Source organism: Megalobrama amblycephala, linkage group LG19 (assembly GCF_018812025.1).
Source record: "Megalobrama amblycephala isolate DHTTF-2021 linkage group LG19, ASM1881202v1, whole genome shotgun sequence".
NCBI lineage: Eukaryota > Metazoa > Chordata > Actinopteri > Cypriniformes > Xenocyprididae > Megalobrama > Megalobrama amblycephala.
In genome coordinates, this window is record NC_063062.1 from 23,371,135 (window position 1) to 23,387,042 (window position 15,908).

Genomic DNA, 15,908 nt, shown 5'->3' on the forward strand with positions numbered 1-15,908 from the left:
GATTTGCTGCTCAAGAAACATTTATTGTGTACAATTGTACAAAATATTTGCGTACAATATTTTTTTTATTTGAAATATAATCTTTTGTAACATTATAAATGTCTTTACTGTGACTTTTGATCGATTAAATGCAACCTTGCTGAATAAAAGTATTCATTTCTTTAATTTATTTTCAAAAAAATAAAAATAAAAACCCTAACTTTTGAATGGTAGTGTATAATGTTACAAAAGCTTTGTATTTCAGATAAATGCTGTTCTTTTGAACTTTCTATTCATCAACGAATCCTGAAAAAAAGTACACAACTGTTTTCAACATTGATAATAATCATAAATGTTTCTTGAGCAGCAAATCGCCATATTAGAATGATTTCTGAAGGATCATGTGACACTATGAAGACTATGAAGGCAATAATGCTGAAAATTCAGCTTTGCCAACACAAGAATAAATTACATTTTAAAATATTAAAATATTTTCAAATAGAAAACAGTTATTTTAAATTGTAACAATATTTCATAATATCACTGTTTTTACTGTATTTTTAATTAAATAAATGCAGCCTTGGTGAGCAGATGAAACTTTTGACTGGTAGTGTGTGTATATGTATAACTTAGAAATATGTAAAAAAAAAAAAAAAACTTTAAAAGTTTGATATTTTAAGTAAAAACAGTCTATGTAAATTGTAAATATGAAAATAAATGTATTTATTAAATCTTAATGTGCGAGTCATCATTCATTCAGTTGTTCAAAACACAGATTCTTTCAGGAATCACTGTTGCTTGGAGATGCACAATAGTTCTGGTGTGGCTTTCTTTGAAACTGTTTTCATGAAATAAAGCAAAAACAGACATTATTGTGTCTAATGTTAAATCGCTTAATCGCTTATTTATTGGACTTAAATAAGATCAGTATCACATTTGCAGTCATGCCAATACTCGGAGAAACAGGAGTATACTCATGTTATATTACTTAACTAACATAGTTAACTTGCTGAGATCGACAGTGTTACCAGTGTTCAGCTGCAACACCGGTTACATCACTTCAACACTTCACTTGGTCATGATGAAAAGTAAGATGAAAAGTGTTACTGAAAAATCACTTTATTTCAAATCAATTTGAGTATGGGTCAGATGGAATAATAAATTGCTAGACATTTTCTGAAAGCCACCTGAGCTTATCTGACTACAAACAGTTGCTAATTGTTCTTAAATTGCATCAAAGATGTTTATTCAAGTTTCAATAAGCAGTACATATCATGTATAATAGACTGTTTAAGACTGTTTAAAATCAGTTATTTCAGGTTGCTCTTCCCATGAGGGCCTTTTTAGTGTTTCTTTCTGGGTGTAATATAATAATGTAGCACTTTGGAGCAAATATGGAGATCAGTAATCCAAAACTTGAAGCCAGGATGGCAAATATCTCCACAGCTACTGCATATTTCCCTGGAGAGCTCACATATGCTGGAACAAATGCAATCCACACAGCACAGAAGATTAGCATACTAAAAGTGATGAACTTTGCTTCATTAAAATTGTCTGGAAGGTTTCTTGCCAGGAAGGCTAACAGAAAACTTACTGCTGCTAAAAGGCCAATATAGCTGAGTAGCATGGAAAAACCAGCCACTGAGCCAATAGTACATTCATATACTATTTTGGAATTGATATACTGGCTGTTTTTATGGGGTTTTGGAGATGCATTTGATAGCCATACTGCACATATGACAACCTGGAGGGCTGTTAGGACCAGAACTGTGCATCTTTGTTGAGCTGCTCCAAACCATTTCATAGCACTTTTACCCTCTAGTCGAGATGACTTAAACACAGCTATTACCACCATAGTCTTGACCAGGATGCTGGAGATGCACAAGACAAAGCTTATGCCAAACACAGCATGTCTCAATTGACACGTCCACAACTGCGGCCGGCCAATGAACAGTAGCACACACAAAAAACACAGTTTGAGTGACACCAGCAGCAAGAAGCTGAGCTCTGAATTGTTAGCTCGCACAACTGGAGTGTGGCGGTAATGTGCAAAGATGACAACCACTGCAGAACAGATACAGGTGCCAAGCAAGGAGGCAGTGCTCAGGGAAATGCCAAGAGGTTCCCCATAGGATAGAAACTCCACTTCTTTGGGTACACACTGATTTTTATCTGTATTAGACCAGAACTCATCTGGACAAACTATGCACTCAATGGAATCTATGTGTATGAAAAAAGAGAGAGAGAAAATAGAGATAGTGGTATAATGTTAATAAAAGCTATGATTGAAGAATAATACAGTTTCAGTTGTTCTTATGATTTCATGACTCTTTCCACCTGATATATTAGAAATCTCTCCATCTGCACATGGCAGGCAGTCAAAACAGCAGGCAGGAAGGCCCTTCCTTCTGGCTCGCCTGGTGCCCGGGGGGCAGCTCTCACTGCACACAGACCGTGGGGACTGATGGATACACATAAAAAACACATAAAAATAGTGTATGTCTGTATAATACTACAAAAAGAGTATTCTTTTACTGACCATTATTCATGTAATGATAGATATGATAGTTCTGTTTCAATAGTTTAAAAGACTTAATAAAATGCAATATTACTTTATTTGTCTCTACGTTCCAGTATAATGCATCCTCATCCAGTGTCAGCACCTTCCCTGTTGCTGCCCCTTCATCCACCACACCAACTGTATGGACAACTATTGACCCATCAGAGCTCGGCTGCCAGTTCATCACATCATAGATAGCCAGAGCATCTCCATTGTTATCAAATGACACATGATCCCCAAAGCCTGTGGTGAAGTTCACTATCTGTAGATAGTGAACTAGCTGTACAGAACAGATATATCCTTATGTTTTGTATGAACATGTTTCATTTAACTATTCAATTCTATATTCTAATAAGCTGTGCTTCTATCCACAGTAGTCTTACCTGCCAGGGTTTCAGGTTGGATATGTTGGCACAGCTGTTCCCACTGAATGGTCCTCTCCCTTCCTGACAATGCATAAGGCCATCAAGTGCATGTGCTATAGCATAAACTGCCTTGTACACATTATATGAGGCCCTCAGCTCTGATACATCAGTGTATGCTGTGTTTGTGCTTCTCAGATCCTCCTGTCCTGTACATATTCTTTCTCCCTCTCTGCCTCCTGTGTCAAAACTGCACCCAAACATGTTTTCCCAGAAGATTCTCACCATATTATTTCTCAGATTACTGTCAGGATGGAGGCGAAGAAGAAAGTCATGAAGTCCCTGGATTTCCCCTCGCCTGATGGCGATACCCAGTGTGCCCCCCAGGAAGGGCAAAAGACGCTGAGTGTGAAACACGGATGAAGTGGCCCAAGCTTCACTTGCAATCCACTGTCTGCCTGTTACATTCTGCAATACCACCTCATCCATTAAAGGCAGCAGATAGGCTTCTGTGGAGAACACCACCACCACTCTTGCTGTAGAGGCCTGAATCACTTGTACAATGCGATGGATGTCTATTTGGTTGTTATCAAGAGGAAGGATTTCAGAAAAAGAAACACAACCTCCAAACAACTGCACTTCCTTTTGGAAGGAATAAGCAGCGTTGATACCATAATCATCATCACTGTAGACGAGACCAACCCAGGTCCATCCAAAATGTCTCAAGATCTGAACCATAGCTCGCACCTGGAAGGCATCACTGGGGATTGTTCTGAAGAAAGTGGGGTACTTTTTCCTGTCACTTAAACAGGAGCAGGTGGCATAGTAACTAACCTTATAGGAGAGATCCCAATGACAAGAAAAACATCAATTACTCTTTTACACAGGCATACAAATTTAAGAATATAAGGTTACAGAAGTTTATATTCATCTCATCCTACCATAGGTATTCGAAATAGTCCTAACACACTGGATATTGCTATACAGTGAGTAGATCCAGGATCCCCCACAATCCCAATTACCGGTGGTGGGCCAGTGCAGTTGAAATTGGAAAAGGTCTCCTCTGTCCCACTAAGCAGGGCTGTTGCAGACCTGAAAGCCACTCCAAGCTTCACACAGTTGTCATACAGATGATAACCAAGGGTGATGTTAGGCAACAGGTTAGGATTGTTATTTATCTCATTAATGGCAAATACCATAGTCTGTGCCTGCTGGAAACTTGCCATATAGAATCTAGAAAAGGCAGCATAAATGTTTATATTCAGTCACCCTAAAGAATATCACCATAAACATAAAAAAAAAGAAAAGGAAATGAAGAATTAATACAATTCCATGATACGATTATCACTTTTATGGATTTTAAGAGCATTTATGTCAGTACATTTAAAACATTTAATTAGACAATCCACTCTAAATGAATAAGAAGACAATCAAATATAAGTAAAATAAATAAAACATCGAATTTGTTCTGCATGTTCTTCCTTCTATTGTCTTATTGTCTTATTCTTCCATCTGTTTAGCCCAGGCTCACCGCTCACAATGCGACTGTTCCGGTTCTCTTTTAAAGTTCAGTTCTGGGAACACTGTAATGAGATGAAATGCAAACAGGCCTCCAATGATAAGGTCTCCTTCTTGAAACATCCCATTTAACCTGAAGCGTCCCTGGAGTTGACAGGAGCCTGACCTAGTGATTGAAGCTGCAGAGATACAGGTAAAGGGTAGATAAATACATAAATATAGAGAGCTCCACATCATTATTACTCTCTCTCACTCACTTGACTTGTTAATGTATGATAAAGATTATGTTGCAGCACTGTTTTATAGAGCAGGTGGTGCCACATGGGCTTCTCAGAAACGACGTCACTCTTGGTCTATAAATGCAATTATTACAGTTTAAAACTATTATGTGGGCTATTTGTTATTTTCTAGCAATAAACAATACAATTTGTTAGAAAACCTCAAGAAAAAAAAAAAAGATAAAATTGGAATTGGTACCATATTGTACAATAAAAGCTAAGGGGTTGTGCCTTGAAAGAAAGAAAGAAAGAAAGAAAGAAAGAAAGAAAGAGAAAGAAAGAAAGAAAGAAAGAAAGAAAGAAAGAAAGAAAGAAAGAAAGAAAGAAAGAAAGAAAGAAAGAAAGAAAGAAAATAGCACAAAGTGTTTCCATACCTGTGAAAAGTGCCAGATCACTCTCAGTGTTCTTTGTTATATCCAGTAGATGGCAGTCAGATAATGACAAGCTGTATACTAGTAATTTTCCTTGTTTTTAAATGTATTATTATTCTAGAACAAGTAGGCTCAAAAGTGTTTAATTGGTCAAACATGGTCAGCAATCAGTGATGAATATAATTAATTACAATGCATTATTAATGAATCTTTATTATCATCACTCTAATCATTGCAAGGTACACAGTTTGCTTGCTGATCATCCTTTTCCTGATCATTTTATATATTTGCTTCCTCCTGACTTGGTTTCTGCTGCTACCATTAAAGGGATAGTTCACCCAAAAATGTAAATTCTGTCATCCTTTACTCACCCTCAAGTAGTTCCAAGTTAGTTATGAGTGTCTTCTGCTGAACACCAAAGAAGATATTTTGAAAAATGGCACTATAACTAAACAGTTGATGGGTCCCATTGAAATCTGTGTATCATTTGTTCAGTCCTTTTTTTATTTAATATTAAAAATAGAAAAATTAGAAAATGGCACCTTTTTTGTTTTTCATTAAAAAAAAAAAAAAAAATCAACTCGATTTTTTTGTTTTTCATTCAGGGATGAAAAAATGAAAAAAAAAAAAAAAAAAAAAAAAAAAAAAAAAAAAAAAAAAAACAGCTGGATCTCTACATGTGGGTGGGAATGAAATGCTCCTTTCCTCTGATTGGTCAGCTGACCTTGGTCACCCAGTAAGTTTTAAAAAAAGATTAAATGAAGATAAATACTAGTACAAAAAGCAAAGAATTATGCATTGACTTGGGTATATAGGCCTGAATATAGAATTCTGACTGTCTGTCATCTGGAGCACAACAGAGGTATTAAAACATAATACTATTCTAAGGTTTATAATGTAGGTATTGCGTTTTATTAAAGGTCCCGTTTTTCGTGTTTTTTTGAAGCTTTGATTGTGTTTATAGTGTGCAATATAACGTGTTCATGTTTCGCGTGTAAAAAAAAACACAGTATTTTTCACATAATTTACTTATCTGTATACCGCTGTTTCCACTGTCATAAAAACGGGCTGATGACTTCCTTGTTCTATGAAGTCCCTCCTTCAGAAATACGTAACGAGTTCTGATTGTGCCAGCGGTTCCTGTGTTGTGATTCGACAGCAGCTTAGCGCTCCTTGCCCGGAAAGGTCACGCCTCTTACCATAACGTGGAGATGCAGGCGCTCAGTGTTATTGTAAACATGTCTTTAATTTTACCCTATCAATTTGAGCCGGAATCAGACCCGGTGATTGGACTGCGGGATGAAAATAACAGCGTTTCGACGACATGGCGACAAACACACTCTACAAACGCAACTCTTGTGTATTCCTGTGGGCGGAGGTTAGTCAAAAAACTGTTTTAGTGATGTCATTAAAGAAGGAAGTAGAGGGATGTAGTCCAAACTGGCCGTTCGATGTAGGCGACTTCTGTTAAATAAAATACCTCGCTTGGCATTGAACTTTGAGCTTTAAAATTTTACAGATTTTATTTATACTCTAACAACAACATTACACACTAACTAAAGTTTGAAACATGGGATCACGAAGAACGGGACCTTTAAAATTAATTGATACCTCAAAAGGATGCGCTGCCTTATGCTTGGAGCGAACTGCAGCTCACTCGCATACAGGAATGCAACGCAAGATTTTCATAAATGTAATAACCTGCCATTTTGATTTGTTTCTCACCAAACCCAACAATATACTTCCAGAATGCTTGGAATAGCCTATACAGCACGAGTTGCATAGGATTATTTAATGACAGATTTACATCCATTTGAAAAAGGTGAAAGTCAACATCACTGCCATTAAATGGGAATACAAGCAGGACATTTTTTTTGTGTGTGTGTTTCTAAAAAAAGAATGTAATAAGCCGTTGGAACAATATCAAGTTGAGTAGTTATCCTAGTTCACACAGTTCAAATAAATTGCGATGAGTTAATCTCTAAGCAGATAAACTTGCCTATACAGTGAAGTACAGACCAGTAAGTGTAAATACGCAGCAGTTAGCATATTTCTGAAATAAACTCCTATATACCTAATTCTCTGACACGAGTGGAGTCAGCCAGAGGTGAATTTATGTCTACACAGAAGAAAGCCCTGTCTAGGCTCTGCCCCGGTATGGTTTGTGTCGAGCCATTTGTTAGTCTGGTTGTTTGGTGAGAAAAAATATTAAATGTAGTTGCAATAAACATGTTAAGAGTCCGTACAACCGTAGCTGAGGAGGACTATTATTCCCATCAACTGTTTGGTTACTGACATTCTTCAAAATATCTTCTTTTGTGTTCAGCAGAATACAGAAATTACATTTTTCAATTCAAAATGAAAATGCAAATTCTGTCATCATTTACTCACCCTCAGTTTGTTCCAAACCTGTATAAATTTCTTAGTACTGTTGAACGCAAAGGAAGATATTTTGAAGAAAGTTTGTAACCAAGCTGCTTTGGGCCACAATTGACTTCCATAGTAAGAAAAAAATACTATGGAAGTCAATGGTGGCCCAAAGCGGCCAGGTTACAAAATTTCTTCAAAATATCTTCCATTGTTTTCAACAGAACAAAGAAATGTATACAGCTTTGGAACAACCTGAGGGTCAGTAAATGATGACAGAATAAAATTTGTGGGTGAATGCCTTTAATATAATCCACATAAAATAAGAAGTCAAATGTAATGAGTAGTATTTTCATTTCTTTTAAGCTTTCTGTTCATTTCTTTTAAGCTTTCTGTATCATTGAACATTCACAAAAAGAAAAAAAAAAAAGGTTGTTTATAACACATCTGCAGAAAAATGTAAGCTATTTTTTCTTTTTTCTGTACAAATTCTTGTTTATAATTGTATTGTATTCACAATAAGTTGTTCAAGTTTTAAAAGGATCCCTAATACATTTCAAGGCACTTTGATCAGAAATACTGTTAAATCACATGACCTGGGTGACAACTCCACCCACAATGTATATCATTGGCCTGTCTCACCTGATGTTTCGTGTGGCATCATTGTGATATATTTTATATAGCTGGGAATTCTAGACTTCCATACACTTTGGATGGAGTACTCACTAGCTGTTTCCATGGTCGGATTTGAAAGATTCAGCAATGGCCAATAAGATGCCAGTGAGTGAACTGGCACCACTGGGTCTTATGCTTCTGCTGTACTTCTCAGTAATTCTCTGCACCTCAATGGACACGAGGTGCTGGACACTGGGTGATTTTAATTCACCAGTACTAGAACAGGATGGTGATATTGTAATTGGAGGGCTCTTTCCTCTGCACTATATAGCTCCGCAAACGGACCATAATTACTCTGAACAACCACAGCATCAAGAGTGTAGCGGGTGTGTGAAATGGCATGCAGAGAATGGAGAACAGCAATGAAAAGATAAAATACCAGTTGGTTTAAAAGAATGAATATTTACCTTAAATGTAACATGAATGTATCCATACGTTATTACTCATAAACGGTATTATTATGCAAAAAAAAAAAAAAAAGATGTTTGTCACTTTTGTGAACTGTTTTTTTTTTCAGAATAAGCCTGTTTGTTACCTTTTCACTACTACTACAACCAGCTCTCTCCTTCTTATCTTTGTTCTCTGTCCATCTTCTCAACAGGTTTGATTTCCGTGCATTCCGCTGGGTCCAAACAATGGTGTTTGCCATTAAAGAAATCAACAATAATTCCAGTTTATTACCAGGAGTGACACTAGGTTATCGGATCTTGGATAGCTGTGATCATGTGCACACCAGCCTGCGGAGTGTGCTTTTTCTGGTGAATGGCACCCTTAGTCAAACACAGGCTGATGCTGCTGGCAGTGCCAAATGCCTTTCCACTGCCCCGGTGCCAGCTGTCATCGGCCTGGCATCATCTTCACCTACACGGGCCGTAGCACAAACTTTGGGTCCATTTAGAATTCCACTGGTAAGAGTCTGAGTAAGAGGTGATACTAGGTATTTATTTATTAACATTCCTGACCTTTTACAGTGTGTAACTGTGAGCAAAATAATGTGGAGCATATATATATATATATATATATATATATATATATATATATATATATATATATATATATATATATGTATATGTGTGTGTGTGTGAAGTGGGGATCAGCATCTATAACCTGATCAGTGCAACGAAATATATTTCTGTACACTGTTCAACTGTTGTTAATAGGCCTAGTTTGCCTGTTTGTTTAATTTCCAAAATGTAAATTTTGCAATTACATATATATATATATATATATATATATATATATATATATATATATATACTTTTTCTGTTTTTCTTTCTTGCTCTTTCTCCACTGACCCCCCTTCAAGATAAGCTACTTTGCAACCTGCACCTGCCTCACAGATAAGAAGGAATACCCTTCTTTCCTTCGTACTGTTCCCAGTGATGTATTTCAGGTGCAGGGACTGGTCCAGTTGGTTTCCCACTTTGGCTGGCGCTGGGTGGGCACGGTGGGTACAGATGACGACTACAGTCACTATGGTATCCAGGCCTTTACTGAACAGCTAGAAAGAACTGGTGTCTGCATAGCCTTTCACCACACTATACCAAAAGCACCTTCCCAGGCACAAATACATGCTATAGTTAATAGCCTGGAGAGTTCCACTGCACGAGTGATTATAGCATTTGCCACTGAAGGACAACTGCTGGAGCTCCTGGTTGAAGTGGCTCGTAGGAATCTGACAAGGTGGCAGTGGGTGGCCAGTGAAGCCTGGGTGACAGCCAAACTTCTCACTATCCCTGAGCTTCACCCTGTCCTGTCTGGAACAGTGGGCTTTTCCTTCAGGGGCACTACTATTCCAGGCTTGGCTGAGTTTCTTCTCGGGGTAAGGCCTTCACCTAGACCTGAATCTGTTTTCACTAACATGTTTTGGGAGGAACTGTTTGGATGCAGACTAGGTTATAAGGACAGCGGTGATTCTGAGTTGCCACTCTGCACTGGCTCAGAGGATCTGATGGAGACTGAGAATAGCTATACTGATGTATCAAGGGTGAGGATTTCATACAATGTCTACAAAGCAGTGTATGCTATTGCTCACGCTCTACACCAGCTGTTGGAATGTGGCTCTGAGGAACAAAGCTCAGACCACGTCTGTAAAACTGAATCAAAGTTTTTTCCATGGCAGGTAATATTCATGTTTGTCAGAATCTTCTTGTATATTAGCAATTTTAAAATGTGTAAAAAAAAAAAAAAAAAAAAAAATATATATATATATATATATATATATATATATATATATACATATATATATATATTATTTTGCTAAACAATTATATTCAAATGTATATTCCATACTGTAATTATACTTATATACATTTTATATTGCTTGCTTTAACTAATTAAATAGCTTCTTCACTACCTGAAAAAAGTCAATTTTACAAACCAGTTCAAAGAGAAGGTGTATTTTGACAACAATGGAGAGCCTGTGCCCCTCTATGACATCATAAACTGGCAGAAAGATGGCAAAGGTACCATCCGGTTTCAGATGGTGGGCACTTATGATGGCTCTGCCCCACATGGACAGCAGCTTAAGATAGATGAGGGGTTAATTCAGTGGGCAGGGGGACACACTGAGGTGAGCCTGTGGCAAACAGTTGTAGAGCTCTAAGTTTGGAGAGAGTCTTGATTTTATAATGTTTTGTATGCAGGTTCCTGTCTCTTTATGCACCCCTCCTTGTCCCCCTGGAACACGCCAGGCCACTCGACCAGGACAGCCTGTCTGCTGCTTTGACTGTTTGCCCTGTGCTGAAGGGGAAATCAGCAATATCTCAGGTAAATATATAATAGCATACATGATCTATCTATCTATCTATCTATCTATCTATCTATCTATCTATCTAGGGGATAATGTACAGTCAGCAGCTAGACATTATCACCAAATAAACTCTGACAGCAGGGGTTTATTTTGCAGTAATGACCTGCTGACAGTACAATATATTATCCATAATTACATGGTTACTCACCAAATAAATAAATTCATGGACTTAAAATAATGATTTGAGTATAAATGATTTTACAATTTTAAAGGTCCCGTTCTTCGTGATCCCATGTTTCAAACTTTAGTTAGTGTGTAATGTTGTTGTTAGAGTATAAATAAAATCTGTAAAATTTTAAAGCTCAAAGTTCAATGCCAAGCGAGATATTTTATTTAACAGAAGTCGCCTACATCGAACGGCCAGTTTGGACTACATCCCTCTACTTCCTTCTTTAATGACATCACTAAAACAGTTTTTTGACTAACCTCCGCCCACAGGAATACACAAGAGTTGCGTTTGTAGAGTGTGTTTGTCGCCATGTCGTCGAAACGCTGTTATTTTCATCCCGCAGTCCAATCACCGGGTCTGATTCCGGCTCAAATTGATAGGGTAAAATTAAAGACATGTTTACAATAACACTGAGCGCGTGCATCTCCACGTTATGGTAAGAGGCGTGACCTTTCCGGGCAAGGAGCGCTAAGCTGCTGTCGAATCACAACACAGGAACCGCTGGCACAATCAGAACTCGTTACGTATTTCTGAAGGAGGGACTTCATAGAACAAGGAAGTCATCAGCCCGTTTTTATGACAGTGGAAACAGCGGAATACAGATAAGTAAATTATGTGAAAAATACTGTGTTTTTTTTACACGCGAAACATGAACACATATTATATTGCACACTATAAACACAATCAAAGCTTCAAAAAACCACGGAAAACGGGACCTTTAACTGTTTATTAGCTCAAAGTCCCATGACCCTACATAGGACAAGCGATTTTGAGAATATAGGAATGGAATTAACTTAAAGCTTCCACTAAGAAAATAGTCCATTACAATCCAAAACAAAATAACACAAAATAATTGGTCTATCATCGATACAAACACTGCAACAATATTACAGCAAATCCAATAATAAAGTTGATCATTTTCACTACATCAGTACTGATAACTAAGACACACAATGGTGCCATGATGGTTGCGTTTGTATTAAAGACGAGTGCGAGTCTGCAGTGTGATACGAATGTAACAGCATGATGAGTTACATTCAGTTATACACATGATGAGTGTTTTGGGAACATCTGACTGCTGAATGACCAAACAGAAAGTATTCAAGAGAGTTTTGTAGTAATGTATGCTATATATAACCAGATTGTTGACTCACAGTGTCTGTTTATATCTACTAGGTGCTACTGAGTGTACCAAGTGTCCCCAATACTACTGGCCAAACAAAGAAAGGGTTTTCTGTGTTGCTGGCATAGAGGAGTTCCTGTCATACCATGAAATCATGGGCATCATTCTCATTTCTTTGTCTCTTTTTGGAGTCGCTGTGGCAACTGTTGTTACGGTGATTTTCTTCCTTTTTCGAAGCACACCCATTGTTAAAGCCAACAACTCTGAGATGAGTTTTCTATTGCTGTTGTCTCTCAAACTTTGCTTCCTTTGCACACTGGTGTTTGTAGGCCGGCCCTCGCCATGGACATGCCGTGCCCGACAAGCTGCGTTTGGGATCAGCTTTGTTCTATGTATCTCATGCATACTGGTCAAGACCATTGTGGTGCTTTTGGCGTTTCGTTCTACTATCCCTGGGTCCATTTCTCTAAAGCTATTTGGCATTCCACAGCAAAGGGTTTTCATCTTCTTCTGCACGACAGGCCAAGTTATCCTGTGTGCTTGCTGGCTGGCATTAGCACCTCCTTACCCCTACAAAAACACATCCTATCAGGGTGGTAAGATTGTACTAGAATGTAAAGATGTGTGGCCACTAGGATTTTACCTTGTGTTGGGCTATATTGGGCTGCTCTCTTGTATGTGCTTTGCACTTGCCTTCCTTGGAAGGAAACTTCCAGATACATTTAATGAAGCTAAGCTCATCACTTTTAGTATGCTCATATTTTTTGCTGTGTGGATCTCTTTTATACCAGCATACAACAGCTCACCAGGGAAATACACAGTGGCTGTTGAGATATTTGCCATTCTAGCTTCCACTTTCGGCCTTCTGTTTTGTATTTTTATACCTAAATGCTATGTAATTCTGTTAAGGCCTGACTTAAACACTAAGAAAGGAATAACTGGAAAAACGTCTAAATGAAATGTCATCAACATGACACTGACACCCTGTTCATCTGGTCAGCATTTCATTCCTGTTTATCATATTGTTTGGTTATGATTGCTGTATTTGTTGTAAATATATGAGCCACTACTTCCGTCTGTCACTTTAAATGGAACAAGTAACTCATTTTAGTTAGTTTTCTGTATTTTATTGTCAGATGTGTAACTGTAATTACTTGATGATGACATAAATAAAGCCATTTTACAGTTTATTTAAAAATGCTTTTGTGTAATTTTCACAAGCATTTGGTACATTTTCAAAACTCTGAGAACTTATATCACAAAATATAATCAAAAGTGCACTTTTTTTCAAACAGTTCAGCATATTTTCACTTGTCTTAGTACAATACACACACAAAAAAATATATCCTTTTCACTACACATAGTAAGTGTTTCATTTATATAAATGTTTCACATATGGCATCAAATACAGCATTTTATATTACAGTATGCCATGTGACATGGTAAACAGATTACCATGGTAGAGACTGCCACATCACTGTAACTCTAAAGGCCAACAACAGTGTAGATTCAGTCAAATGGTACAGTGAGAACATTTACTGTATTGGCAGCAAACTCTGTTCTGGCACAAAACCTCATGGCCATGTCATACCTTCATCAGATCTTTCACAGTTTTTTTTTTTTTTTTTTTTCAATTGCTAACATACTTTTGTCCAATCTGTAGTCACATTTTCAAAACTCTAAACACAATTAGCAGAACTTCTGTTGTGGCCATACCATTAACACAATTCATATCGTTTTCACACAAAATGCAGTAAATTAACAGGTTTCTAAAATGCTTACAATTTTCTTTTCATACAAGCTTACTGCATACCAAAATCATGGATCTTTCTGATCTTGTTTACAAATGCTTAAACACAGCAAGTCAAAAATGAAGACCCAATGTTCCAATTATTAAATATAGTATAAAACCTATACTTTTGCAACAACAGCAGCTCAAAAGTATTGAAAAATATATATCAAACAAATACTGAATTTTTAATTAGCAGATCATAGAAATAGCAGATACCAATCTCAGTTGGAGGCAGTTCTTTTCATTATATAGACAGTAAAATAGGACACTTTGAATTGTATTTGTTCAGTGTGAATGCAGAACAACACACAGAGAAAGCAGAGGAGCAGAGAAAAAAATGTCTGGGGTGAGGGAGAGGAACAGATGAAGGAGCAGAAAAGTTGGATCAGGACAAGGGAGAAGAAGAGGTACATGGGAGGGGAGTAAGAATGTGTGCTGGATTGTGCATCTCTATGGTTTTCCCCCTTACACATGTGGAACCTATGAAAGCTTATTTCTGCCATGGAATAGAAAATAAAAAAGTAATTTTTATCTCACTATTCTGACTTTTTTCTCTCAATTCCTATGGTTTATATTTCACAATTCACAAAAACGATTTTACTACAATGATTCCACTACCACTGTTCCATATATGCAGAATATGTGGTCTGCACAGGGCACTAGCTACCAAGGGGACACCATCCCACCCTCTATGGGGGCACCGTCAACACCACACACCCAACCCCAGAAAGAAATTTAACCAAGGGGGACAATGAAGTTCTGCATACTCATTTGACCAGTGGCTTCCCTGAGCAATTCTGTTACTTTCTTCTTCGCTGTAGTAAAAGCTTTACATTAAGCTTTTACTGAAATGAAAACATGAAATTGCTGCCATTGATCAACAACAAATCCAAAATACATGGCCTTTGGTTACTGTTGAAGCTTTTTTTCCGCCACAGAATAAAAAAAGTATAAAAGGTAATTGTGACTTTTTATCTCACAATTCTAATTTGTTATTAATTCTTATTTATTTATTTATTTTGCAATTGTGAGTTTACATCTTTTTTTCCCTCAGAATTGTGATATATAAACTATAGGAATTGAGTTTAAAAAGTCAGATTTGTGAGATAAAAAGACATAATTACCTTTTTTATTTTCTATTCAAGAAATAAGCTTTCATAGGTTCCACATGTAAGGGGGAAAACCATAGAGCACAATCCAGCACACATTCTTCCTCCTCTCCCATACCTCTTCTTCTCCCTTGTCCTGATCCAACTTCTCCTCTCCTCCTTCATCTATTCTTCTCCCTTAGATATTATTTTCTCTCTGCTCCTCTGTGTTGTTCTTCATACACACTGAACAAATCCGATTCAAAGAGTCCTATTTTACTGTGTATGTCCATGCAATGGAAAGAAGTCCAACCCCTGACTATGCTTCCAACTGAGACTGGAATCTGCTATTTCTCAATATTTCAGTGATCTGCTAATTAAAAATGCTTATCAATTGTTTCAGTATTTGTTTTATATATTTTTTCAATACTTTTGAGCTGCTGTTGTTGCAAAAGTATAGGTTTTATACTATATTTAATGATTGGATCATTGGGCCTTCATTTCTGACTTGCTGTGTTTAAGCATTTGCAAATAAGATGAGAAAGATCCATGAATTTTGATGTGGGGTAAGCTTATATGAAAAGAAAATTTAAGCATTTAAGAAATGTGTTAACTGACAGCATTTTGTGTGAAACCGACATGAATTGTGTTAATGGTATGGTCACAACAGATGGATGTTCTGCTAAATGTGTTTAGAGTTTTGAAAATGTGACTACAGAATGGACAAAAGTATGTTAGCAAGTGAAAAAAACTGTAAAATATTTATCTTAATTTTATTAAATTCAATTGATAGTGCAGGCGCCTCACTCACACT

The 15,908-nt window shown here is 37.0% G+C and overlaps 2 protein-coding genes across 5 annotated transcripts; one reads left to right on the top strand and one right to left on the bottom strand.

Annotated features, from left to right (window-relative positions):
- Positions 1-727: 727 nt before the first annotated feature.
- Positions 728-5,614, bottom strand: LOC125254579 (extracellular calcium-sensing receptor). 2 transcript variants are annotated; one of them, XM_048169247.1, is made up of 7 exons: positions 4,433-5,614; positions 3,843-4,134; positions 2,923-3,735; positions 2,592-2,819; positions 2,317-2,440; positions 1,574-2,199; positions 1,317-1,458 (listed from the first exon to the last, which is right to left on the bottom strand). In XM_048169247.1, exons 1-7 carry the CDS (start codon positions 4,654-4,656, stop codon positions 1,450-1,452), a joined length of 2,316 nt encoding a protein of 771 aa, XP_048025204.1. In that variant the 5' UTR covers positions 4,657-5,614; the 3' UTR covers positions 1,317-1,449. The 2 variants fall into 2 exon arrangements, with proteins under 2 accessions (XP_048025203.1, XP_048025204.1); XM_048169246.1 differs by having other exon boundaries at positions 728-2,199; positions 4,433-5,613.
- A 788-nt stretch (positions 5,615-6,402) lies between these two features.
- LOC125254578 (extracellular calcium-sensing receptor) lies at positions 6,403-13,417 on the top strand. 3 transcript variants are annotated; one of them, XM_048169244.1, is made up of 7 exons: positions 7,687-8,436; positions 8,712-9,018; positions 9,417-10,232; positions 10,455-10,682; positions 10,756-10,879; positions 12,268-12,428; positions 12,544-12,805. In XM_048169244.1, the coding sequence occupies exons 1-7, from the start codon at positions 8,198-8,200 to the stop codon at positions 12,682-12,684; spliced, it is 2,016 nt and encodes a 671-aa protein (XP_048025201.1). In that variant the 5' UTR covers positions 7,687-8,197; the 3' UTR covers positions 12,685-12,805. The 3 variants fall into 3 exon arrangements, with proteins under 3 accessions (XP_048025200.1, XP_048025201.1, XP_048025199.1); XM_048169243.1 differs by lacking the exon at positions 7,687-8,436 and adding an exon at positions 6,403-6,446 and having other exon boundaries at positions 12,268-13,417; XM_048169242.1 differs by having other exon boundaries at positions 12,268-13,417.
- Positions 13,418-15,908: the final 2,491 nt, after the last annotated feature.

Excerpts from the sequence above, each read along its gene's own strand:
- LOC125254579 (XM_048169246.1), bottom strand. The coding sequence starts at position 4,656 with ATGATGTGGAGCTCTCTATATTTATGTATTTATCTACCCTTTACCTGT. Across the intron at positions 2,820-2,922 it reads CCAACCTGAAACCCTGGCAG|CTAGTTCACTATCTACAGAT; the intron begins GTAAGACTACTG and ends TGTTCTGTACAG. Across the intron at positions 2,441-2,591 it reads GGAACGTAGAGACAAATAAA|TCCCCACGGTCTGTGTGCAG; the intron begins GTAATATTGCAT and ends TGTATCCATCAG.
- LOC125254578 (XM_048169242.1), top strand. The coding sequence starts at position 8,198 with ATGGCCAATAAGATGCCAGTGAGTGAACTGGCACCACTGGGTCTTATG. Across the intron at positions 10,233-10,454 it reads CAAAGTTTTTTCCATGGCAG|CTTCTTCACTACCTGAAAAA; the intron begins GTAATATTCATG and ends CTAATTAAATAG. Across the intron at positions 10,683-10,755 it reads GGGCAGGGGGACACACTGAG|GTTCCTGTCTCTTTATGCAC; the intron begins GTGAGCCTGTGG and ends TTTTGTATGCAG.